The sequence below is a fragment of the Chinchilla lanigera genome, unplaced genomic scaffold, assembly GCF_000276665.1.
Source record: "Chinchilla lanigera isolate Chin_1 unplaced genomic scaffold, ChiLan1.0 scaffold00079, whole genome shotgun sequence".
In the NCBI taxonomy this organism is placed as follows: Eukaryota; Metazoa; Chordata; class Mammalia; order Rodentia; family Chinchillidae; genus Chinchilla; species Chinchilla lanigera.
Genome location: NW_004955480.1, coordinates 2,033,776 through 2,059,895, shown reverse-complemented (window position 1 = coordinate 2,059,895; position 26,120 = coordinate 2,033,776). Strand labels below are relative to the sequence as shown.

Below are 26,120 nucleotides of genomic sequence, written 5' to 3'. Positions count from 1 at the left end.
GTAGAGGCAGGTTAACCCCATTAAATGCTCTTCTAACAGACAAGAATATTTTTCTATCATTAATATGATAGAAAATAGAATGACAGTTTTTGAGAGTGATGTTTTTGCCTAGTTTTACAAATTTAGGAATTTGTACAAAACCTCAAGAGCAAGTGTCTATAAAAATTCTCTGTTGAATTGTTATGAAATCACTTCTAAAACAGGAGAACATCTACTACCTTATTTAATCAGAGAGTTTCATAATGATGTTTTCTAATACAGAAAATTTTCACTGGGGTGTTTTCATAATTTAAGCTATATGCATGAGAAGCCATATTTGCAAATTCCTGAATGAGCTATCACTAGCAGTGCATTATTATCACATGAAAAACAGCAGTTTCAGGGTAATGAGCTTCCTGCAGCATTCTCAGAGCCTTCCTGTCTGCTTCCCTTCACTGCCTGGCTGTCATTCTTCTGTGTGGCATGTTCCCAGAGGGATGCCTTTCAATGGGACAGCTCTCTTCACACTTTCCCCACATAGTCTCCTGCTCCAGGACACCTGGCTTAACCTTGACCTCTTCTTTCTCCTTCAGTCCATACCATGAACAGATCACCATCCCATGACCCTTTGCTTCAAAGTCTGCTTGCATATCCAGTGGCCCTTTTGAGAGCATGTCCATCCAACTATCTGCTGACATCTGGGAAATCCCTCAAGGAGTCCTTATGCTCTTGCCATAGTAACTTGTGGCCATGCAGGCTGCCCATAGCTTGCTGCTAGTCTTACCTCTGCCATCCTGTCTTTGCCTCTTTGACAACCATGAGCACTCTGAGGATTCCATTGTTCAGCTCATCAAAAAAAAAAAAAATAGTGATCCTCAGTCCCTAATTTTGCAGAGATGCAAGAGAGTATATTCTCTTTTTGCAGTATCGGGGATTGCACCAGGACTTTCCCAATGAGCTACATCCCTAGCCCTTTTAAAATTTTTATTTTGAGAGAAAGTAGGCTAAAGTTCGTCTCAAGCTTGTAATCCTGCTGCCTCAGCTGCTTGATCCTGCTGCCTCAGCTTCCCAGAATAATGCTGGGATTATAGGCATGTGCCACCACAGTGCTTTGGATGTCCTCACTATTATAGGAGGTGATAGGTCCCATTAGAAGGTTGCTCACTGCTCCACAAGCTAATTAGGTGACTTCTTTGTCCTCTTGATTCTAGTCAAGTCTATTGGTTGGGTAGTGGTGGTTGTAGTGACCGTGGTGGTGGGTGAAGGATGAGGAACTGGCTGAATTCCTGTGGGGAAGTGGCTGCCTTTGACTACTGGCAGTTATCTATAATTAGATGGTGGGCAGTCAGCAACTTTTTGGCTTTAACTATAGCTGCTATAATAGTAAGACCTGACCTTGCACTTTAACCTCATCCTGTCGTTTAAGCCCTGCCATAGCACGAAGCAAAAAGACCTAGAAATTCTCTAGGTGGTGGCATTTTTGTCAAATGAACTTTTAAAGACCTCTCTCTGCCAAGTTTTTCTTTCAGAATCTCATCTATTTCTCAGTCTTTTTCTAAACGCAGTATGAATATATAAGTGATGTTTTCACTTTTGGTTGAATGCAATAAATATCAATATCTATCTGTAACCTATGTGTCACATGCTATAGTAAGTTCTTTAGATTCAAATAATAATGGTAGAGACCATCAAGTATTCTTCTTTTCTCATGTCTTATACCAGCTGCCATACAAGTATTATTACTAATTCCTAAAAATAACACTATAAGGTGACTTATTTTTCATATGTTTAAATGGAAGCATAAAGAAGTTTAATATCTTTCTGAAGGTTTCACATCCAACAAATCTAGGAGTCAGAATCTGACAGATGGTGAATTCTATTGTTTTTATTCTAGTGGGTCTTAAAATATAGGAATAAAGACAGAGTTATAGCTTTTAAATTTATCATTTAGTGAATTTTTTAGAAAACAACAATTATGCCTGATGGTGAGATTGTAATCATACAGTAATTTAAAGCAAAAGAGATTTGAGTTTAGTTACTAAGGACAATTTCTCTGAGGAGCTCTTAGATAGGAGCATATATCCTGCATTTGGTTTACTAGGTGCAGAGCCTGAGACAGGGATTCAGTGCATGTGATGCATAGCTGGATGTGTGGATGTAAGGGGAATATAGACTGCTACTTCACAACAGCATCACTGAGGACTGGACCTAAAAGATGTCAGGAAGCAAAGAGGAAATCCTTCCAATTAGAAGAGTTTTAGGAGGTGTATCTATTTATTAGCTTTGTGTGGAAGTAGAAGTGGCCAGAAATAATAATAAATACAGGGTCACAGCAGTGATGAAGTTCTTCGCTGGTGTGTTAGGTACCTGAGATGAGGAAGCGTGGTTAATACTGGCAGTTGGGGAGCCCCTGCTTTGTCTCTGGGTATAGTATGAGACTCAACTTCACTTTCTTGTTAATATTTCAAGGGTCAAAATGCAACATGGATATTCCAATCTTAGAATAATACCATTGGTAAGCTAAGGCTAGCTTGCTGCCAATTTTTCATTTTTTAATTTTAAAGACAATAAATAAAATGATAATGATAAATAAGCATAAATGGTACAGAATTTCAAAACAAGATGATAGGAAATTAACAATGGTTATTATATTGCATAATGTTATCTTCAAAGTAGTTGCTCAGATTGCCAGATATAGGCATGTAAGATTGATCACACAATATATGCACTGTTTCTTTCAATGAACTAATAGAAATTAGTACCTCAGACAAAGAACTTCTATCTAGAACATAGAAAGAATTTAAAAAATCACTCCCCTCCAAATTCAATTTTTAATTCTTCATCCCAATTCTTACTCTTTATTTCTGTGGCCTTTCCTATTGGCACTTTAGACTCAGTTCTGAGGATTCTGGCCCATGTGCTGAGAATTCCTACTGTGGCCACCACATTTTCTGCAACTACTTCTCTCTGATTAGTTCTCCTTTTCGTGGGAGTGTGGGAGTGGATGAAGGTATGTGTGTGTGTGTGCGTGTGCATATGTGTGTACGTGTGCATGTATGTGTGACTTCTTGGATTTTCTTTGAAACTATCAGTGCAATGTGTATCCAAGAGTTTATCATTCCTGGGTACACTTTTGGGATGCAGGAAGTTTCCCCTAAACACTTAAATGATGACAATCCTACGCTATTCTTTCTTAAAGTCATTTCTTTTAGCTTTGCTGCTGTTGCTCCAAAGAAGAAGCTCTTTCAAGAATACCAATGGCCTCTAATTGTCCCATATAATGGTCATATGCAAGTTTTTACCTGCATTTACCAATAGGCAGCAATGAGCACAGCTGCTCCATGTTTCCTTGAAATACTCACAGCTTTCAGGGCATGATTAGTTATCTCTTTTCCTCTTTCCTCATAAAACAAAGTTTCTTTGTTTTATGTGCCCTATCTTCCTGACCTGTAACCACTGAAATATACCTGGAATCAGTCTCTAGAAGTGTTCTTTATTTATGATCATTCCCTGTATGATCTTATCCAGTCTCCTGGGGGTAGGTCACTCCCTATAAGCTGACAGTTCTCATTTGTATGCCGCTCTAAACTCTTCCCTGAACTCCAGATTTGTACAGCCAGCAGCCTATCTAACATTTCCATTTGGCTCTTCATCGATATCTTACATTTTGACACATTCCTAAGGAATTTGAAGTGTTGTCTCAGTGTTGTCTGTCCCAACATGCAATAGCTGTAGTTGCTCAGACCCAGAAGTGTGGAGTCATCACTGACTCTTTGCTTTCTATCATCCTTTACATCAGTTCCTTCCAAATGTGGTCAGAATTGCCATTATCGCTACACTGAAATCCATTTTATCATCCTCTTTTATTTGGCCTAATACAGTGGACTCCTAATTAATTTTAATGCTTTATATGTGCTTCTTAGCAGTCCGTTCTCTACCATGTCAGTGAAGTCAGCTCCTGTTATCTCTCTTCTCAAAACTCTCCCCATTCCAGCAGAGGTGGCTTTCCACTCCAGAGTAACATCCACTGTCCTGCATGAAACTGTCCAGATCGTTCTAATCTGGGCCCTGGTTTCTCTTCCCTGCTCTCCCACTCCTCCTCTGCTCACTCAATTCTAGCCTGGCCTTCCTCTTCTTCATCATGCACGTGAACAGTTTTCGCCTGAGATCCTCTGCATGTGCTCTTCCCTCTGCCTGTCATGCTTTGCCCATATATTCTCATTTCCCCTTTCCTTTGTAGCTCTTCTCCTGGCTTTGTTAGTGAAGCCTTTCTTGACCACTGACGAAATAAGCCAGCGTCTCCCAAGAGTTCTTATTGTTACCTTTATTTCTTTTCACTGTATCATCTGTCATCACCTGATATGTGCATATCTGTACTTGTTTATTGACAATCCTCTCCCAGGGACTTGCTCTGCTTGGTTCATTGCCATACTCCTACAGCCAGGGCAGTGCCTGGCACTTGGTAGCTCTGAGTAAATATTTGTTGACATAGTAAGTGAATGATGAATGAATCAATTAAGGATGGGTATAGTAAAATTGATTCAAAACAAAGAAACTTGTCTCAAAGTTTCAGTTGACTGGTTTTAACTGAATGCAAATTTCAAATCCCTAGCAGAAAAGCCAACTCCTCTCTTAATTTTAACATAATAGTTTTGTCTGTTTCCATTTTTGTAATGGTATAACCAGGGAGCTGCATAAATGCTGAGAAGCCTTTCAGGCATTTGGCACGCTACATACTTTTTTTTTTCTTTGCCAATGGGGTTGTTTTTGCATTCCACACTCTGACTCCCACACGCTCATGTGATGGAAGGTACAAGACCAGACTAGATAACTGGAAAGTTCTCTTTTTGTTCTAAAATGTACACCCTGTGCATTTCTTTTCCTCTCATTCACTCAGTGTGCACTTTATCACAGACATTGTTCCTTTTTGTCTCATCTGTATTGTTCACCTGCTCATAACTTGCAGATGAGGCTATTGTGGTACATGATTTGGAAGACTGATCCTGACTATGTCTCTCCAATGTGAGTTAATGGTGGCTGCAGAGGCTGCTCATTTAAGAACCTGATTCAGGTAGTGTGGATGATGCTCTTATTGTTCAGACTAAAGTTCTACTCGAGGCTATCAGTTCTTAGCTGTAGAGTGATATGGAGGTTAGGACTCAGCAAGCCGTTACAAATGGCTTCCCTGCCTTTAGTCAAGGAGATTTGCTGAGGTGATTTTGCAATTAGTCTCTAAAGCTGTTCACTGGGCAACGAGGGGGCAAAGCTCTTTCTCGAAACATTTCTCACCATAATTTTCCTGCTCTCATTCTTGGCATAGGAGTTTAGTCCCACTTTTGCCTAAAATCATAGGGTTAAGTTTGTCTGAGGCTAGTAAGTTTCTTTGTGAGTGTGTGTGTATGTGTGTGTGTCTTGGTTTTCTCCTTTTAATTCATGTGGGCTTGGACAAACAGGATTTTATGAATGGTTTGACAGTGTTTGTGTTGAGCACCTTACCAGCAAACCAAAGCAAACCAGAGGAAAAATCCCTGCATGGAAGAAGAAAGTTTATTTAGAGTGGAATGAACCTGTCTTGAACATGATAAATACCATACTTTTTAAAGTTTTGTTATACAATTGATTTCTTTCCATATGTTTCTGGTGGTTTAATTTGATTGGCATAACAAAATATTGCTATATGATGTGGGAGAAATTATTTTTAATGCATAGGACCATAGGTGTAAATTTTATTTGTGTTAATAATGTTGAAGAAACTGCATTTAGGTGTTTGGTTTATTTCTGGCTATGTGCTACTACGTAATTTGATTGTCCAGTTTTCAGACATGGGTTTAAATCTTCATGCAGCTGGGAATTAAGTAGTCACATTGTATTTGTTTCTGTTTGTCGAATCAGGAAAATGACCAAACTATAGAAGAGAAGCTATTTCAAGGTTTTCTTATGTTTTTAAAACACAAAAACATTTCCATAGAAACTCGATAATGAGGTATAATTTAACTTTTTTACCCAAGTGCGTTGGAGTGGCAAGTGTAAAGGTATAACAGCTCTGATTTTGTCATTCAGCTACTGCATATGCAGAACAAAAGAACTAACATGTTTTCTCCTTTGCTTTTAAACAACTCAGTCTGTTTTTAGTCTTTTAAAAGTTTCAATAATAATTAGCTTTTATTGTCACAGTGCAAAGAGACAGCTATAATTTCCAATGATCATCAATTATTCAACTCATAAAATAGTTATAGGTATAATGTTTCATAATGCTAAATACATAGTGTTCTTGTACACTAAAAGAGCTTAAAGTTGTGTAGACAATAAAACTATTTTATCAGGTTTGCTCAGCTTCTATGAAAATTATAGTTAATTCAGGCAGAACTTCAGTTCAGTGGTTGGAGTGTATTTTTTAATTTTTTAGGCTAACCGTGGCTCTACTGCAGTGAGGTTAAGATCACGAAGGCTTTAGTACTGGTATACTTTTGTTATTGGGTGACAAATAACAAATATTTCTTTAGATGTGGTTCTCACTTAATGTGTTCTAGGTCCCTCTCACCTCTAACAAAGAACCAGATGAGACAAGCTAAAAATAACCTCATTTTTTGTTTTTCTGTCCTTCTGCCATGGGAGGATGCAGTGAGAAGTTCCTCCCCACACCCTGAACACCAGTATCTTGCTCTGGGACTCCCCGGCCTCCAGAACTGTAAGATTCAATCTCAAAGAATTAAACATTCCTAGTAATGCTGACTCAACAATATTCATTGCAGTGATTTTCATCAGGAATGGCAGAAATGTACTCGAGTGTATTTACCAACAAACCTATGCAGTAAAGTCTCGGGTCATGAACACTTTTGTTCATGAACAGTTCGGTTTGTGAACAGAAACATTTGACAAAACTTTGCTCCCCTTCTGGAATTCCACATCAGGTGATGAACACAACTGTGGCCATCTTCCTGAGTGAATATGAACGTGGCCATCTTCTCCAGAACTGTGGAACAAATTAAGTTTGTGTACCGCAGCACCACTCTACACAATGGATGTTTTGGTAGTCCTAGGGGAAATAAAGGTTTATGGAATTTGTTTTTGTATCAGTTACTTTTCTCACATGGCTGAGGCAAAACACCCAACACCCTAAATTAGAGGAGGAAAGGTTTATTTAGCTCATGGTCTTTAGAGGTTTCTGTCCATAATCAGCTGGTGCCAAGGCAGGGTGGCTTGGCAGACGGACAGCCATTCATGGAGGCAGCAGACAGCAAAACCAGCAAGACAGTGGTCAAAAGGGAAAGGCAAGCCTCTTTCTGTCCATTTTATTTTATCCAGAGTGCTGGGATTAGGTCGGTACCAATGCAATCTGTGGACTGATCCAGCAATTACCCACTCTTAATCTCAGCACCCTGAATGGGAGCATTGCACTATGAATCAGTCTCAAAATCTAGATTCAGCTACCTCCAAAAAGGCCCCATTTAAAAGTGCATGAGGTTTTGGGGGGACATCTAGACATGAGCCATAACAGTTTCTAAGGAGAATTATCTCATCAACCTGATGAGAGAATTTTATCTAATACCTACCTAATGCTTGGATGAAAAGTTGCTTAGCTACATAAAAATTAATGCCAGTTGAGGGGTACTGCAGACATTACTGATGATTTGAGTAAATCTGATTATTCAGACTTGAGTCATCAAACTTGAGTACATTTATTTTCATTTCCCTACCTGTTAATATCCTGTTCCCTGAGCTAAATTTGTCTGTTGTGCATAAAAAAAAATGCTGTAAATAGTTTATATTGGGTATGGGCATGTCATTATCTCATCGGATACTCTCAAATCCCATTAGTAGGTTCTATTATTTCCATTTCATAGATGAGAAAACTGAGACCAGAATAACTTGCTAATGTCTGCCCACCCAGTGATTACCAGAGCTAGAGCTCGTGTTGATACAGTAGAAGCTTAGAGTTTATGGACCACATTACTACCTGCTTTGCCTCTGGTAAACCTCATCTTGTGACACTCCAGAAAAGGAAATCTGGCCACAGAGAGCGAGCTTCCCACTGCAAGTTTATTTTTACAGGGCTCCAATTAGTGCACTGAGTGAGATCATTTACTAACTGGGCTCTGAGTAATTGCCTGCTGGGGCTGGGGTGAACAGTGTCCTCTGGAGGGCCGTTTCTACAGCTTGACGCATGGGGCAGTCAAGCCTGCCATTGCTTATCTCTCTTCAGGACTGCGCAGCCCAGCACACTAATGCTGTGGGAAAACAGACCCCAATTAAAAATCCCAGACTGGATGAACAAGCCTGGCTCTGTTTTTCAGAAAGCAACACTAGGAGACCAGCAAGGAGGTGTTGCACGTGCTCGTGAATAAGAACTGAAGTTGAGAGTGAGGTGGAGCAAAACGGCTCTCACCTTTTACACTCAGGTTTACACAGTGGGAATTGGTGTCTGGGCTTTCCTTCTGTTCACAGGACTGAGGCTCGGAAGGACGTGTGGCCTCCAGCGACCCACATGAGTCGAGTCAAGTCCCTGAGGCCAGCCAATCTGTGGCTCTATTGCTCATGAGCCTAGATCTTCCCCACGGGGGAAATTGTGAGCGCAGACTGTCCCAGTGGAAATCGCTTATTGCTGGCCCCTCTTCATACCCCATTTGTTTCAGCTATAAAATGGGGTTAAGAATCATATCTACCTCTTGGGCTGTTGTGTTAAATGAGTTGATGACAATCAGGTCTGCAGCAAAGTGGCTGGGCCACCGTAATCCTTCAGTGCATGTCAGCTCTCCTCATTATTGCTTTTGCTACTATTATTATTTATCTCAGATCATGTAGTGGAATGGAAATGAGATTTGGAAAAAGTTCAAGTGCTGGTTCTTTCTTCCATGACTTTTGGGAACTTGGGCAAGTTGCTTACCCTCTTGGCCGGTGTTCTTGTTCCAGATGATGAGTGCAGCAGTCTTGAGGGCTCTTTAAAAGAGTAAAAAAAAAACTTATCTGTCAATTTCATTGCCCAGCTGTAAAGTCTCATGTTCATTATCATTTTTGATGCCACAACTATGTTTTTCCATTGAATTTTTCTCATTAACCCAATTAAAGCAGCTATATGTATATATTTAAGTACAGGGGTTTGAACTCAGCACCTTTGCACTGAGATACTCCCCCAATCCTTTTACTTCCATTTTTATTTCAGGACAGGATCTTTCTAAAGTTCTACTGTCCAGGCTGGGCTTGAACTTGAGATCCTCTTGCCTCAGAGGTGTGCACCACCATGCACCATGCCAGATGATGTATTAAACACTTCTTCCCAACTAATTGGTCCAGGAGATTTGATGCTATCTTATTGCAACTTTCTTTGGTAGCCACCTAGCTGGCCTCTGGAACTCTAGACTCCCATTTACTGGCAGAGGATTATTTTCAAGTACAAATCCAAACTTCTCATTTCCATAATTAAAAGTCCCGTGTGTGTGTGTGTGTGTGTGTGTGTGTGTGTGTGTGTGTGTGTGTGTGTTTATTTCATGTATGCTAAAATTATGATTTCTTTGCACGGTAAGCAGGGTTTTCCAAAACATGACTTTTACCTATTTCCCTAGAGTCGCCCTGGCCCTTTTGGCTTTATCAATACTTCCTGTCACAACAAATTAGATGTGGTCCCCAGAATGTGTCTGTGATAATTACTTTTATGCATCAGCTTACCTAGGCTCTGGGACACCTAGATATTTGGTTAAACTACTCTGGATGTGTCTGAAATGGTGTTTCTGGATGAGGTTAACATTTGAATTTTGAAGCGAGTGAAGTAGACTGCCTTCCCAAGGTGAGTGGGCCTCAGACAATCTATTGAAAAATAACTAAGGCTGAGTAGAAGAAAATTTGCCCTCTTCCTGTTTTTGAGCAAGGACGTCCATCTTCTCCTATAAATCTGTGAATATTGAGTGAGCATGAATTCTACTGTTTTTGTACATCCAGGATGGAAGTAAATTCATTCCATTTTCATTCAAGAAAGTTGCTTTTGGAAGTGGTCAATGAAAGGTTGGAGGAGAGGTGGTCTATGGATTTCCTTGACCTCAAAGAAATAGTACAGAATAGAGTGGATTACTAAAATCCAAATAAAGGCAATACTGTATCTATATGCCATAACAATGGAATCCAAATAATTAGAAAGTCCTGACATTGGCCAGTGAGAACCAGAACTCTGTTCATACCGTTTTTCTTTTGTCCTGTGGCTTTCTCTGCACTGAAGTTCACAGTAAAAGAAAAGATTTTCATTTCTGTGCACATTTCCCCCTCTTTCTACCTTTCTGCTGATGCATGTTAGGGAGATATTAGCCTTTTTAATACACAAAACCAGAAAAGACTTTATGCATGAAAGAGTAAGATTGAATAAGAAGGGATACTGCACGGACATACCTGCAACTATGAGTCACATGCTCTGTAAGGCACTTGTGCAAAGTTCCTGGTCACCTCAGCTGCCATGGCCACTTACAGAGCTGTGGTTAAGAGCCTTTCAAAGCATAGATACACTGGAGAGAATGATGGCCATTCAACCTCTAAGCCGGGATGTGAACTCTCTAAAGGATTAACCAGGAAAAAGGCAAAATAAAGACTGGGAAGAACATGGACTTTGGAGGCAGACGGCTAGATTTCAATCCTTTCTCTTTCACATATTTTTCTAAATCACCTTAAACACATTTACTCTCTGTGAACTTCATTTCTTGTGTGTATATAACGGACATAAGTACATCGACCTTTAAGGGTTATAGTGAACAATACATGTCCCATCAATAACAGTACCTATTTGACTTTCTGTGCAAAACAGGTCTAAGATATCATCTTTGGTAATCTGCTCTTCTCCTTGAGTGTGAAGAGGCTTGAAAGATAATGCCCAGACTGCAAGTTTGCTGATATCTGGGAGGTAAAGAGTTTGGAGATACGTTGATGGGGTAAATAGACATTCCCTCTGGCCTTTCCTCTTCTTTTCTCTCCTCCCTTACATTCCTTTTCTTCCACTTCAGTGCACTTTCCAAATAACAGTCATTGGTCAGAGAAGCTCATCTGGTATGTTCCTGATATCAGTATTAGTACTTCTAGTATGCAACAATTTTTACTGCCTTTATATATGCCCAGGCGTTCCATGTAATTTCACAGTCAAAATCTTCATCTATAACTGATAGTCTTGCATTCTTCATTTTGAAGGCCAAGTATGATATAATTATTCCATGATATGATTTAAAGGCTTTTTTGATGTTTGACCCTGGGCTCAAGGGGAATAGGAATCTTAGCCGGCAGGACTCAGCCGCTCTGTCACTATGAATAATAATTAGACTAAGCTGTCTTCTATAAACTTCATTCCTGAAATCCTGAGAGGTACCACTGTGCACTATGTTTGAACAGAGAGAAAAAAGAATTCCAGATTCCACATAGATTGTTAGTGTGGGAAGAGCCTAAAGAGAGAAAGATGGCAGTGCCAGCAGATATGCCATGCTCATCTCTTCCTAAGCATTCAGTTAAGTGGCCATCCCAGACAAGCATGCCTTGCTATGTGTAAACTAATTATGGACAATGATGGAAAAAGACCGCGAGGCCTCAAGACACAACACACTTCTTGGATCTCTGGGAGAGGCCAGTGGAAATGGCACCTGTATACACTTACTTCCAACCTTGATATGGCCTGTGCCTTCCTTTTCATGACTAGCTAGTGAATTTTTATTTTCTCTTGTGCGTTTCTGCTCAGCGTCCTGTTTCTTTGGGAAGCTGTGTCTGACTTTCCTACAAGTCTGAAAACTTTGTTGGCTCAGTCTTTTATAGCCCATGCTCTGCTGTATTCCTAAACCAGCTCTTTTTGGATCCCTATTCCCAATGAGCCCATTAACTGTGAGAGCAGAATAGGTGCTATTTATCCTTAGGTCACCACACTTAGCCTGGAGTCTGGCACTTGAGAGCTGCTTCCATGGATATTTGTTGAGTGAATAATGAACTGTGCTTCTCAAATATTCTGACCAGATGTGGATTCACAGGGCTCATTCATGAAGGAAAGCGATTATTTACTCCTAATATTGTTGATGAATGAATTTCAGCCTAAATTCATGCCAAATCTTTTCCTGCTTTAGAGGGCTGCACAACTGAATTGCTTCTTTTCTTTTTGGGAAGACTGGAGGGTTTTGCTTTGCAATAATATTGGCTTCTCCAAGGTTTAGGAGACATATTTCATGCTTCTCACTCTGAGGTCTATAAGGAGTCTTATTTTCTGAATAAGTATTGATCTCAGCTTACAAAGTACTGCAAACTCATATAATTAAAAAGAATGAGACCAGTCATGGGTGGGCAGTGGATGTCTAAGAGAGGACAAATTCTTCAGGTGCCTGCGATTTTATAATTGCACTTGCTTGGGAGGCTTATTAAAGCCGTGCAGGTGCGATACTTCATCGCAGCGTAGTGAACCTTTGAAAGATATGCATAATAAACAGAGTTTGAAATATGTTTTTATTCCAGGCCATATGGTCCTGTCTGGAGCTTTCCTGGATCTTTGGGTCAGTTCATTGTTGAAAGATGGGCTTGCAAGGACCCTCCTCTCAGAGCAGCTGTCAGAGCCCTATCAGAATGAATCTGCTTTTGCATGATTATTTTATGTGGCGCTCTGAAATAAGTCCGGGCTTGCTCAGTAGCTAAAATGTGCTGAGCAAGTCTCTTGCCTGAACAGCTTGTGACCATATCACCCAGCAGTGTCCTTCCTTGTCCTTAAAAAGCAGACTGGCGAGACTTGTACATTAGGCCAGGACAGGCAGTCCAGGTGAGGTGTGCCCAACTGAGCTTGAACTTGGTGCCAGCAATGTGAAAACTTACACGGAAGCATTTTAAAGAGATGTCATTGTTCTTTCTTCTCAGCTCTCTGTTACTTTGCCACATCTCTCAACTCTAGGCAATTACAGTGGCGGCTGTGTCCAAGTACTTGAAGTATTTCTACGGAGGCACCGTGGTGAAAAAATTGCTAATGCTTGTTGTCCCTTTGTCATGAACAGACGGTGGCACTGACTCCTCTGAGAATGACTTTTAAAGGGCTATTGAATGCAATTTATTCAGCATTTATTGTATGTGTGTAGGAATACCAGTAACTGACAAGGGACTTGGTGTTGAGGTCAACGATCGCGACATAGTGGTCCAGTTCTATATAAAACAGGCTGTGAGTTGCTCAGGTTGGGAGAGGATTGAAGCCCCACATCTTTTCCTATTGATTTGGAAAAGTTGAACTTGGAGTTGTATTTTATCACCTTGTTAAAAAAAAAAATTCTTGCTTCTTATGAACTGCGTTTTCTCTACTCTTACATTTCTGATGACATGTTCAATATTATTATATCAGGCCTATTAGTAACCATTCGTCTATTTAAGCAGTATTTACTGAGTCTGGACTCCTAGCCACTGCAGTAAGACTTGGGAATGTACGATTCACAAGATTACTTCCCTTCTAGAACTTAGAGTCTGGAGTAGGAGACAGATTTGAAAAAAACAGTGAATTGTCCATTACAAAAAGGAAGTTAAGTGCATTAACTGAATGAGCAGGTAAACCCGTATGTGTTTTTTGCGTATTGCCTCTTTGAAGCTTAAGAGAAAAATGTATGTCCTATTTTTCCTGCATGAGAATGACTCTGCTTAAAATGACATATATAGTAGTAGATGCTTAATAAAATATTTGTAGATATAAAGGAGGAATGAAAGAAAGAAGTTAAATAGGAAATGTTAGGAGCCACCCCTTTATTCAGTACAAAATTTAATAAATTATAATTTGAAAGCCGAAAATCAGTTTTAGAGTAAAATTACAAGTCTTTTCCGTTGCCCTCAAATGTAGTGTTGTCATTTTTATTTGCCAGAGTGTCTGTATTTTTGTTTATAGAATGATAGCACCTAGAACGTAACATTTAATGAATATGGAAATGTTTGACTTTGATATTTTTATCTGGGACACCAGATACTTCCTTTAAAGGCTATTTTTAGGTGGCTGTGGATGGTAGATATAAACTATTTCTATATGCAAGTAGATCAATATTTTCATGGACTAAAATTATAACTATTCTGAAGTATGTATCTCAGGCTGGAGATAGGATCCCATGATCGAAGATGTGTTCTCTTGGGTCTCTATTATGATATTCTAAGGGAAAATGAGTCATTATTTAAATCAAGTGCTGTGACCCAGGAGAGAACAGTGACATTTTCCAGAACATCTAGCAGATGACTGAAGCAGACTGCCCAGAGATGCAGCCAAGGGCCACACAGGGCTTCTTTGAGACACCATGGGAATCAGAGGCAGTGTGTGGTAGCAGCCAGTGAGATATCAGAGAAGCTTTTGGCGAAGGACACAAAGTGGGCATCTAGCGGGAATGGTAAGGAAATCTCTGGTCTGAATGGATGGAGCAATAGAATGGCCAGGTTGGGACTAGAATCCAGAGCCTGGTTGCCATAGAGACAGGATGAGCCAGCAGTGCTTTGACAGATCCAGGTATAGGATGGAGAAGACTTGGGATCAATGGACACTGAAGTCTTATTTGTTCAATCTGGAGATGCTACGATTCCAAGATCCAGAGGGGAACAGTGAGAGCCGAATTTCATTAAGGTCATGTAAAAATAACCCTCCCTGTCTTCCTCCTTCCCACCAATCTCTTTCCCTTCCTTCTTTCATCGTTCTTTAAATAAGTGCTTCTTTAACATCTGTCCTGTGCTATGTATTGTTTTCAGGGTGGAAAATACTGAAAAGATAGATATGGTCATTTTTCTCATGGGACTTTCACTCTTTCAGGGAAGATGGGCAATAAAAAAAATAAATGCACAAAGAAGGTGTTTTCATTTAATATGGGCCTAAAAATGTAGTACAGAGAGAGGGTGGGGTAGTTAGGGATAGAATTTTAATTTAAAGCAGCCAGAAAACCATCTCATGGGGTATAAATTTGAACTAAGAGCAACAAAGAGCTATAAGGTGACAACCTAGGGGAATAAGCCAGTTAAATGGTAAAATAAGTAAAGGCTGTAAGATGGACAAAAGCTCAACACATTCTAAGAAGAAAAAGTTCCGGTGTGCAAGGGGGATGGCACGTAAAAGACAAGGAAATGCTGGAGATGAGGCTGGGCCTGCTCTAAGGGCCTTGAAGGCCAGAGAAGGATTTCTGTTCTTAGGGGAGTTATATTCCGTGTGCTGCCTCCCCCTCCAGCTGCTTCATGGGCTCCATGTGGTCAGGCAGAGTGCTTCCTGCTGTAGCCATGGCACTTACGTGTCACTTAGCATCTTTGTGTTCCAGATCTTCAGTCTTTCCGTGTTGCACTAGGGAAAAGAAAGATCACTGGCTTTGGAGCCTGATAGCCTCAGGTTTATTTCCCACACAGCCCCTTTCTAGTTGTGTAGCTTTTATAAAATTACATCTATGGAAACTGTCCTCTGTGATTTTATTGGGTACAGATGTGGGAAATTTGTGGTCCTCTTTCTCAGTTCCCTCCTTTCTGCTTACCTTTAAATGTTAGAAGGGTATAAGCCTTGTTCCAAAGTTTTGTTTTGTTTTATTTCTTCTTCCCTCCCTCCCTCTCTCTCTCTGTTTTTTCTTTTTTGCAGTACTAGGGATTGAACCCAGGGCCTTTGAACTGATCAACATGCCCATCCTTTTAAAAATTTTTTATTTTGAGACTTGGTCTTACTAAGTTGCTCAGGCTGAGCTTGAACTTGTGATCCTCCTGCCTTAGCTTTCCCAGAATGCTGAGACTAAAGCAACTGTGATTTTGAGTACCATCTCTATGTGATGACTCCAAAATTTATAGCTCCATCTCAGATTCTGCTTTGAGCTCCTTTTCTTTTTATCCAACTACCACCTGAACAAGTCTCCATTAAGGTCAAAAAGGGCAATTTATAGTCATTGTAATAAAGCTTAATTCATTAGCTTTCCTGTTCCTCTTAAAACTTGTCTCATGTATAATCTAACGCAGAGACTAAAAAATCATCTATTGTACTAACTTTACTTTTGAATCTCTTTCACCACCACTACTAGCCCAGTGAGTCGTTAAATCATGGCGATTCATCCCAGTGTGTGTGGAATCCATCTGATTCTGTCTTCACTTGTGCCAGCCTAGACCGCCCTCGCATCCTCTCATAATTCATGGCAATCACTCCGGAATATTCTTTTTGATTTCATCCTTTCTACACTCAAATCTATTCTTCACAGAGGTCATGGCAATCTTTTAAAAATTCAGATTAGCTAACATCACTCCCCTCTCAAAATCCTCCCATAACTTTTCATTGCTGTTGGAGAAAAAAAAATCAAAATCCTTAAAGTTTTTGTGAGAATCTGTATGATCTAGGTGCTGTCTTGTGGTTCTCCTTATCATTCCTTTTTTGACCCAGCGAATTGTCTTGCGTTCTTTACATATGCTGTGAGCCTTTCTCATATCTGAGTTTTCAGGCTTGTTATTATTTTTTGTGGATTGCCCTTATCTCTCTTCATCTAGTGCAGTGGGCAGCTCTCACGGTTCCTGGCTGCCTGGCATGTTTTGAATATGCTTCTTCCATGTGAGTTTCGCCTAACGCATGTAGAGGATGAGATTCTTCATGTTTGTTTAGACAAAGGGCACAGATATGTGACCCAACAGCCAGACTCGTCCATGTGACGATTTAATTTGAAGGTAAACCCCTGTTACAGGTGGAACCTATTGATCTGTTGAGGATGCCAGCAGAGACACCCAGCTTTTGAGAATGACAGTGGTTTTAAGGTCTAGTTTCTGGTGCAGAAACAGCTAAGATACTGGGGTTGCAAGACAGATTTAGGCAGTGATATAAACTACGGGATTTAGCTTTCATTGGATCATTAGCAACTGAGGTCATTTCTCCAACCAACCAGTTCTGTGATTTGCTTTTGAGAACTTTTCTGAAAGCTTTAGCCCAATTCCTTCTGACTTCATGAGCCAGGGTCAGCCTCTGGTCCAACGAAGAAAGGACTCTGGCTGGTAGCACTTGGCAGCTGCTACTCATCTTTGGGCTCTGGGATCTACTTCGCTGTAGAAAATTGCTTCCTTAGCCCTTTCTCCCACCCTTTCTGAATAAGATTGATCTTCCATCTTAGTGTGTAGGGAAGACTCGATGTAGTGTAGTGCTTGGCAAGCAGCCTTGATCCTATCCCTGCTGGCTTTCTTTCTCCCCTCTCCTGCTTACTTGCTGTATGAATTTTACCAAGGTTACCTAATCTTTTGGGGCATCTCTTTCCTTATCTGTGAAATAGGGACAGTGATAGTATCTATCTTATATGTTGACTGTAAAGATTAGATGATTTAACACATATGTGGAACTGTTGAGATGGTATCCAATAACTGTTAACTGCTATGCTGTTGTATCTCATGGTCCTCCTTTCTTTCTTTTTGCTCTTCAAAGGCTGTGATTAAATGCTCACAGGGTGATAATTTGATTACGTTATGCCTTCCACATAGCCTGAAATTGCAGTAAAAAGAAAGGTTTTGTATCTTGTTCCTCATTCTATTCCAAACTTCTAGAAAATATATTTACACTATGAATGTAGGGCAGATGCTGCAGTAGCTTCCCAGGAACCTGGAGCTATTCCTCCTCACCTCCAGGCACACAGAAGCAGCAGACTTCACACAGCACCCAGTATTCCTGGAAGCATTGGCCTAAGCTCCATGACCCACACCTGACCCGCTCCCACAGAGCAGCCTGTCCCAGATGTTGCACTTTCCCGTGATGCCCTTGTTTCTCTGGTTCTCAGCGCTGGCTCTTTATGCTGACTCTAAACCCTCTGAAATCTGCTTAAAGCCAGATGGGAGAAAGAGATGAAACAGATTTTATTCATTTTCCTCCAAGTCTCTGTGAGAAAAACAATTGCAGCCATGAGGTAGGGTATGTTGTGTGTTTACTGCAAATCAAGCGTTATCCATCCAAATTTATATGATGTGCTCACCACCATCCTATACTATTACCCCATTGCACAGAGGGGGAAAGTAAGTCCCAAAGGGAAAGAAAGAAGCAAGGTTTAAGGAAAAGGTGGGCACAGTGGAGAGAAGGCAGCCTTTCTGTTTGAATAGAGCCTCCCTGGTTGGAAGAAATTTGGTTCCCAAAATAAGCACTTCCCTGCAGGAGCAGAAGTAATTGTCCAGGCCTGGTAGATGGAGAAATTATAGATGCTACCTAGATGTGTTCTTATCCTCACGTCAGCTTTATAAATGATCTCTTTCGACTGCTTGCTCTTTGCAGCTCCGCCCCCTACCCCAAAGTATAATATAAGGAGTAGGAATAATACAGTTAATTAAGAAATCTGCAGAGCTCATTTCTGGTTAATTGGCATTTTCCTATAAAATATTTAAAAATTAGCTTTTGGTATTCAAAGGCTTTCTTTTCAGAGAATCATGCGTTTTACTACCAAGAGTTGCCTTCTGCAGGTGGGGCCTCCTGTTCTGAGATTATTTGGGCATTTCACAGATGCTGTCCAGCTACTGATATTCAGCTGGAAGTGGGGTATGGGGGAGGCTTATTATGCATTTTCTATGTTTAGATTCTCCTGATGTTGTTTGATTTTATTTTTCCCAAAGAAAGCGGGGAAAACAGCCGGTGTTCCAGTTCTGTTGTGGGAACATTTATCCAGCTAAAGATGTTCTCCAATTATAATGCACTTGTGAATTTCCACCAACCCAGGGAAACACATTTTCAAAGTTAGTGGGGGGGGGCAATTGCCAGAAAATCGGCTTCAAACTGTGCTCCCAGAAGGCTTTCTCGCTTTGGCTTCAGCAGGCTTTGCGAGAGACTCTTCATAAGCCCCCAGCAAGCTCAGGTGGGTGGCTTGGGACTCAGAGCCCAGTTGGCAGCCGCTCTAAAAGGGCATGGTACATTAGTTTCCTGTGGCTGTTGTAACAAAGTACCACGAACCTGGGGACTTAAAGCAACAAAAATACACTCTCTCGCAGTTACGAAGGCCAGAAATCCAACATTAATTTATCAGCAGGACTGGTCCCTTCCAGAGGCTGTGGAAGACCATTCACTTCGTATCTCTCAGTTGGCTTCCACTGGCGGCCACAACCCTTGGAGTATGTGGCACCTACACATGTCACTCCGATCTCTGCTTGTCTTCACAGCGTTCTCTTCCCAGTGTGTTTTCCTCACAGTGTGTCTTCTTTTTTCTCTTTTACAGTGCTAGTTGTCATTGGGTTTAGAGCCCATCAGTATCCGAGATGATCTTCTTGAGATCCTTTAGTGGATTACATTTGCAAAGACTAGTTTTCAAGTAAGGTCACACTCAGAGGGTTTGCATAGACAGTTCCTTTTGCAAGTCATCATTTAACCCATCTACGTAGTGAATTGAGAGGATTTCTCCTGATTCACTTCAACTGAGCAGTGGACTGTAAAGGCATTTTGATAACCTGAGCAACCAGCATCTCCTGTCTCCCAGTGGTGGTTCATTTCTTAAGGATAGTATGGCTTATTTTAGACATGCTGTATCTTTTATCCCAGGTCTACCTAGAACTATGAAGCTTAGGGGCTGAGGGAGATTCTGCAACATTTTAAACACTCAAGAAGAATGCCTTTGGATTTAGAAATTTATTTTAAATGACTGTATTGGATGGCTACAGCATAGACTTGTGATTTTCAAACTTAATTAGATATGAAAATCACTCACAGATTTTGTTGAAAGTGGAAATTCTCAAGACAAACCTGTATTAGTTTTCTAGGGCTGTCATAATAAAACTTCCACAGCCTTGTTGAGTTTAAACAGTAGACGTTTATTTTCTCACACTTTTGAAAGCTGGAAATTCAAGATCAAGGGGTCAGCTGGCTTGACTTCTCCCGAGCCCTCTCCATTTGGATTGCAGATGGTCACCTTCTTGCTGTGTCATCGCATAATCTTTCTTCTGTTCGCGCGCATTCCTAGTCTCTCTCTTCCTCTAAGGGCATTTTTGTGTTGGATTCTACATTTCCTTAAGGGGCAGGATGGGAGGAAAACAAAAGAAACCCAGCATGGACTGGGACATGTGCTACGGTTCGTGTTGTCCTGAATGGTAGATACCAGTGGCTCTCGTGCACATGAGAGAGGAGAGGCTCCTCTGAGCTCACAGCTGGTGCATCTGGAATTGCAACCGAAGCCTATAGAGGGTTCCTTTTCCAAATATGCCACTTTACTTTTATGGGTTCCTAAACCTGGATGACATTTCAAGTTTGTCTCTATGCGTTAAACATGGTTTTTGTACTGTCTATATGACAGTTCTGATAACTGAACTCTTTGTCCTTATTGTCCATTGATTTCTTCTTTAGGTTATTTTCTCACATTTGTCTGATTATATATGATTATATGCTGTGATCATATTTAGAAATATTTGCAATAATAACTACAGGTTTGGAATACAGGTACCTCCATTCACAAAGAAATTGAATGTGCGAGGCACTTGAGATAGTACTAGTCTAGGATCACTTCAATTCAAGATCTAGATTGCTTTGCCTAGCAACCAGCTAATTCAGTACTTGCCAGTGACTTTCTTGCTTCTGGTTTACTCCCGCTGTTATCCTGCTGGTTTAGTGTTCTGTGTGTTTGGTCTCCAACTAGACTGAACTGGTGTGGTTCTGGGTTTTGACACTGATCTGCATCTCAGAATATAGAAATAATTTCATAATTCCCAATATTGGAAAATTCCATTGCAATTTAGTAGCCACAATGTCTACCAATCTCGTGTCTTACTGTCAGAATTGATCTGGCAGTTCCTACTATTGCCGTCAGCCCACTGTTTGGAAATTAAAAGCAAAATTTTATCCAGCAGTTTTTACTTATTTGCATTGGGTGGTTTTCCTTGAATAATGTAGCTTGCTATTACCTGAACACTGAAATCTTGAAGCCTGTATATTTTTTCTTTACACACATCCCTGAGTTTTATCTCTTTTGTACTCTTGTGTGAAGCTGCTGCCTTTTCTGCTGTCCTAAATCTTTCTACTAGTTGTTGGCGTGGCAGGTTGGGTCTGCAGATAGTGGCTTATTTGATATGACAGTTTTGCCACATTTATGGGTGTCCTCTGTAAGCCATAGATAATCTTGAAAATAAAGGCTATCTCTTTTTATAAACTAAGGGAGATAAGTCTTGTTGATGTTGCCTACCCAGTTTCTAGGCTTGTAATTTGATAAACACTGACATAATTATGTATCCTAAGCCAGTAACGTGAAGATTCTTCCTAATACCATGAACTAATGAATTTCTAAAGTAAGTGTGTATATTTGAGTATGCACACACTTACGTTGTAAAGAATTTGATTTTGCCCTAAGAATAATTTGGCTCTTGTTGTCCGCTTCTGCCATAGATGATAAGGTTGTCTTTGTATAGGATGGAAACCAGTCACACCAGAAAGATCAACCATGTGACTCAGGGTATCAGCTTGGCAGCCAGCTACATGGTATGGCTTTCCACCTGCTGTAGCTCTGGGCTTTGACACTCTGACCTCAGAAAACAGAAAAAAGTTGAGATTTACTAAGATTTTAAAATTCCATCAGGCAAAAGTAGCTGCAGGTTCTGTGTGTGTGTGTGTGTGTGTGTGTGTGTGTGCTTGTGTGTATGTGTGGTGCGTGTGTGTGTGTGTGTGTGTGTGTGTGTGTATGTGTGTGTGTGTATGACTGCACAGAGTACAAATTTATCTACATAGACTGTCAATCAGTCAGTTGTGCCTATGTGCTGGGGTCCACAATAAAAATAATACAGACCCTCAGGCTGGAGTGTGCTTCCCCAATGGTCAGCACTCCGTTTGTCCTCTCCCATATGAATACAAGGAGGGGAGCGTGTCCTGACTCCTAGGACCCTCTCAGACTCTGCCCCATGCTTCTGTTTTGGGCTGAAGTTGCACTCCTATCGTTATGCTGTCATAGCCATAATTATAAGCACAACAACTTTAGTGTGTACTATGAATCCTTCTAGACAATGATCAAAACCAAAGATGTTCTGGGCTGGTGTCAGATGTGAGGGTGGTCCTGTGGTGGAGGTTAGCCAGATCTTTTTATTTTTTTATTTTTTTAAAATTTAATTTAATTTTTTTATTTTTTTGTTTTTTTTTTCTGGTACCGGTAACCTAACTCTCGACCTTGTGCTTGCCAGGCAGGCACCTTTGCCGCTGAGCTAAATCCCCAGCCCAGCCAGATCTTTTTAGTTTGGTTAAATCTGGGCAGTGTGTGCATGAGTACCTCTCTCTCTCTCTCTCTCTCTCTCTCTTTCTCTCTCTCCCTCCCTCCATGTCTGTGTAGAAAGTAACACTAGGATGGCCTTACAATTAGAACAGTCAGACTGAGCAAGATTTGGCAGTTTTTCTGCTTGCATCTTTACATCCTGCCTGTTGTCTGTGAGACCCTTTCTAAAGCCTTGACATCCATTACATGTCTCTGCCACGGGCAACAATTTTTATCCCAGTGTGCTCTGTACCCATCCAAAGTTCTGTTGGTTCATATTGACTTTGCCTCTAACTCTGGTTAAGGAAAGAAAGAGAACTCACAGAAGTGATTTTTCCCTCTGCCAAGACCTCGGACCTCATAAATCATGGTGATGAGAAATGTGATGATGGTCTCTTCCCAGTCCTGAGAAGATTGGAAGAGGGGAGGCGTGCAGATGCCAATGTGGTTTTGTCATTTTTCCAACCAGTGGTACAATGAGAATCCAGCAAGCTAGTCCCTCTGGTCTAACTAGGTAATTCTCCACTTGAATGTTCCCGCAGCGAGCATGCAGACACATCACCAGTGTCACTCGGGCAGTTCAGTGCTTCCTGCCGAACTGCTGGCAGTTAACAATGAAATTGTCAAGATTTCCTTTTTGTTCCCCTCCAAGCAGGCAGGACCTCGTTTTTATCCCCTGGTTTAGCACATGAATCAATCCTTTTATACGTGATCAGTGGGACTGTGTCTGTTTTAAAAAAAAACTGTCTTGCTTATAACTGGCTGGCGGGCTTTCTTGTTGGCCAGTAGTTCTGCAGAGAAAAAAGAATATGCAGATTCTTTCATGCATTTAATTATAAAGCCAAGAAGATCACTGTTTTGTATCATGGTATTTGGTTGTGGTTGTTTTGATACTTGGAACTATGTACTTACACTGGGTTTCTAAAAAAAATTATGAAAAGGTGATATTTTACAGATTATAATTGATGAAGAAGGGAGGAGACACGCATGCAGATGAGAGTAGATAGGGAAAGGAATTATCTAGAAAATGTTTTCATTCCTGTAGAGCTTAATAGCCTGAATGCTATATTTGTCATTTTCCAATAGCATTTTATTTTAAAAGAGCTAATCCAGCTTGACTTAATTCCTGCCTTAGGTCATTTATAAGGTATTCTGTAAGCAGAGCACTTTGCATGCTTCTAAGCACAAGTGTGGAGGTTACATGCCAGTAAACCTGTCAGGGACCTTTCATTTATGCAACACGCATGGTAGAAAAAACAAACCAGAAAACAAGAAGATGTGTAGACCCAGATATGTGGTAGAATATGGGTGTAGTATTTTTAAGAGATCTGAAAAATACAGACTGAAACCAAAGAAAATTTGAAGAGTGAAACTTGCCTGGCTGAATGTATAGACAGAGTCACTTTGGTTGAAAATAATCCTCAGCTCAATTAAAACTCTGATTTATTATATAAATGTTAATTTTCACCCAGCTTCTTTAGGAATATAACCATCTTCATAAACAAATCTACCTTTTCATTTAGTCTCTGCATGGAGAAATGGATATTACTGCTTCCCATAGATGAGGCTTTCTTATGCTGATTTTTTTTGAAAAAAGAAAGTGCTTAATGCCAAGATTTATAGAACTTCAGAGTTTTGCTGAACTTAACTTGATACTAATATAAATGGAACTCAATTCCTGGACTGAACCACTTGGAATCATGTAAGATTATTTAGAGGATTCTCCACATTTTGGCATCCAAAGAGGGAATGTGTGGATGAACTTGGGGATATTCCTAAATGAAATAAGATAGAATATTATGTTTGTGGGTATATGCATTTTGGTGGAGATAATCTATTTCTTGGGTCTTGAAAGAGCTTAAGTAGCACTCTTCAGTTTGGATATATATCAAAGGAAATGTGCTGAGACTGAATGTTGGGTGTTCCCAAAATTCATGTTGCTGTTCTAGCCCCCACTGTGATTATATTGGGAGTGGAATTGATGGGAGGTGATTAGTTTATGAGGACAGCATCCTCCTAATTAAGATTAGTGCCTAGGTAAGGAGAAATATAAAAGGGCTCCCTCTGTCCTTTCTGCCACGTGATTAAACCAAATGTTAAAAATGAATGAATAATGATAAGTTAATTAACAAACCAAATGTTAAAAGTGAATGATATCAAGAAGCTGCTTATCAATGAACCAAGATATAGTCCCTCAATAGATGCCATTTTTTTCTTTTTTTGTACTGGGAATCAAACTCAGGACCTTGTACTTGCCAGGCAGGTGCTTGTACCACTGAGCTATATCCGCAGTCCAGATGCCAAATTTGTCACTACTTTGATTTAGGATTTCCAGACTTCTGAACTAGGAGAAACACATTTCTGTTGTTTGTAAGGCAATTAGTCTATGGTACTGTGTAATAACAACCCAACCAGACTAAGACAGGATGCCCTTGCATTTTTGCACTTAGCCTAGGCATGGCTAAGTGCATACAGGCATGGCCAGAGCTGTGTGCCTACTCTTTAGATTTTGGAGGTTGTGTTCAGAATTATAAGGCATATGTCAGTTTGGACATGGAGACACAAGTTAAGTTTGGAGAATTCATCAAGTGTATACTGTCATGTCCTCCAGCTAACCAGTGGAGCCTCTGGACTGATGGAGGCTGTACAAAAGATGCTGGATGGTGTCACTGTTGAACATGTTTCTAGGGACAAAGAAAAAGAGTGTGTGTTTGTGCTTGGATAATAGTGATGGGTTTTACAGATTGTGCATTGGATAAGTGAATTAATAAACCAAATGTTAAAAATGAATGAATAACACATAAGAATACCTTGTAACTTAACTTCTTGAATGGAGCCACTGTGTAATACAAGCAGACACCTGAAAAAGGTGATTGTTTTTTAAAAAGTTGACATACAAAAATGATATATATTTCTGGTATACAACATGATGTTTTGCTATATGCATACAATATGGAATAGCTAAATTAAGATAACATGTACAGAGCCTCATGTGCTACCTGGGTGTATATGCGTGCGTGTGTGCCTGTGTGTGTGCATGTATGTGTGAAAAAAAGAGCCGTTTTTTCTCTTTTCACTGAAATTCCCTGCAAAACAAGAATAAGGGGTCCTGAGTTCTGATCAGTGATTTTTGTCTGTATTCTCATAAAGCTTTCTTACAAATGATAATTTTTCTTTTTAAAAAATTTCAGCTATCCATGTTGACAAAGTTAATCTTCAGCTATACTGTGCATGGTCTCTTCTGGATAATTTTGAGTGGAACAGTGGATACAGCCAACGGTTTGGTCTCTTTCATGTTGATTTTGAAGATGCAGCTAGACCTCGAGTCCCTTATACCTCAGCCAAGGAGTACGCCAAAATCATCCTAAACAATGGCCTGGAAAGACCTCAGTAGAGAAGGTCCCCAGCGAATGTACCCCAAAGAAGAGGCCTCTGCCCCGGGAAAGGCAGTCTGCTTTGGTGATGATCTCTCAGATGATTTCAAATTGCCTCTGTACCAGCTGATTTGTAATTAGGAGGTTTTACTATGCAGTGTCTAGGAATGTGTTTAAGAATGCCCTCTAATTTATTTGTATTTTAATTGATTTTTTTTACAATATAATTGATTTTTCAGATAAAAAATCAGATTTGGAAAAATTCCATTTAAGCCCTTAAATTTTTCTAGAAAAATAATGCAAAGTTTATTTAAATTCTTTTTGTTTTCTTTTCCAGTACCAGGAATTGAACTCACGAACTTACACTTGCCAGGCAGGTGCTGTACCACTGAGCTAAATCCCCAGCCCAATAATGCAAAGTTTATGAAGATATGTCATGATTTGCAGCTGTAACAGTAATGACTTCTTGTAAAGATACTTGTTTACTAGCCTACTTCTGATCACAGAGCTTTTTTTGCCTAGTGGAATCATTATTGTCTGATCTTTAACTTTCCTCTACTTAATGTAATATAAAGAATAAAGATAAAAGTCACATCATATAGCTATACATTGTACTCAGTAAGAAATTAATATATCTAAT

The 26,120-nt window shown here is 40.1% G+C and overlaps 1 protein-coding gene across 2 annotated transcripts in view; it reads left to right on the top strand.

The window, feature by feature from the left end:
- LOC102027409 (cytosolic beta-glucosidase) overlaps nucleotides 1-25,784 on the top strand; it is a 113,989-nt gene extending 88,205 nt beyond the window's left edge. For both annotated transcript variants that reach the window (XM_013503307.1, XM_013503306.1), the window contains one exon: nucleotides 25,298-25,784. In XM_013503307.1, the coding sequence (XP_013358761.1) occupies nucleotides 25,298-25,500 (203 nt within the window). In that variant the 3' untranslated portion in view covers nucleotides 25,501-25,784. The remainder of the gene's footprint in view (nucleotides 1-25,297) is intronic.
- The last annotated feature ends 336 nt before the right edge of the window (nucleotides 25,785-26,120 follow it).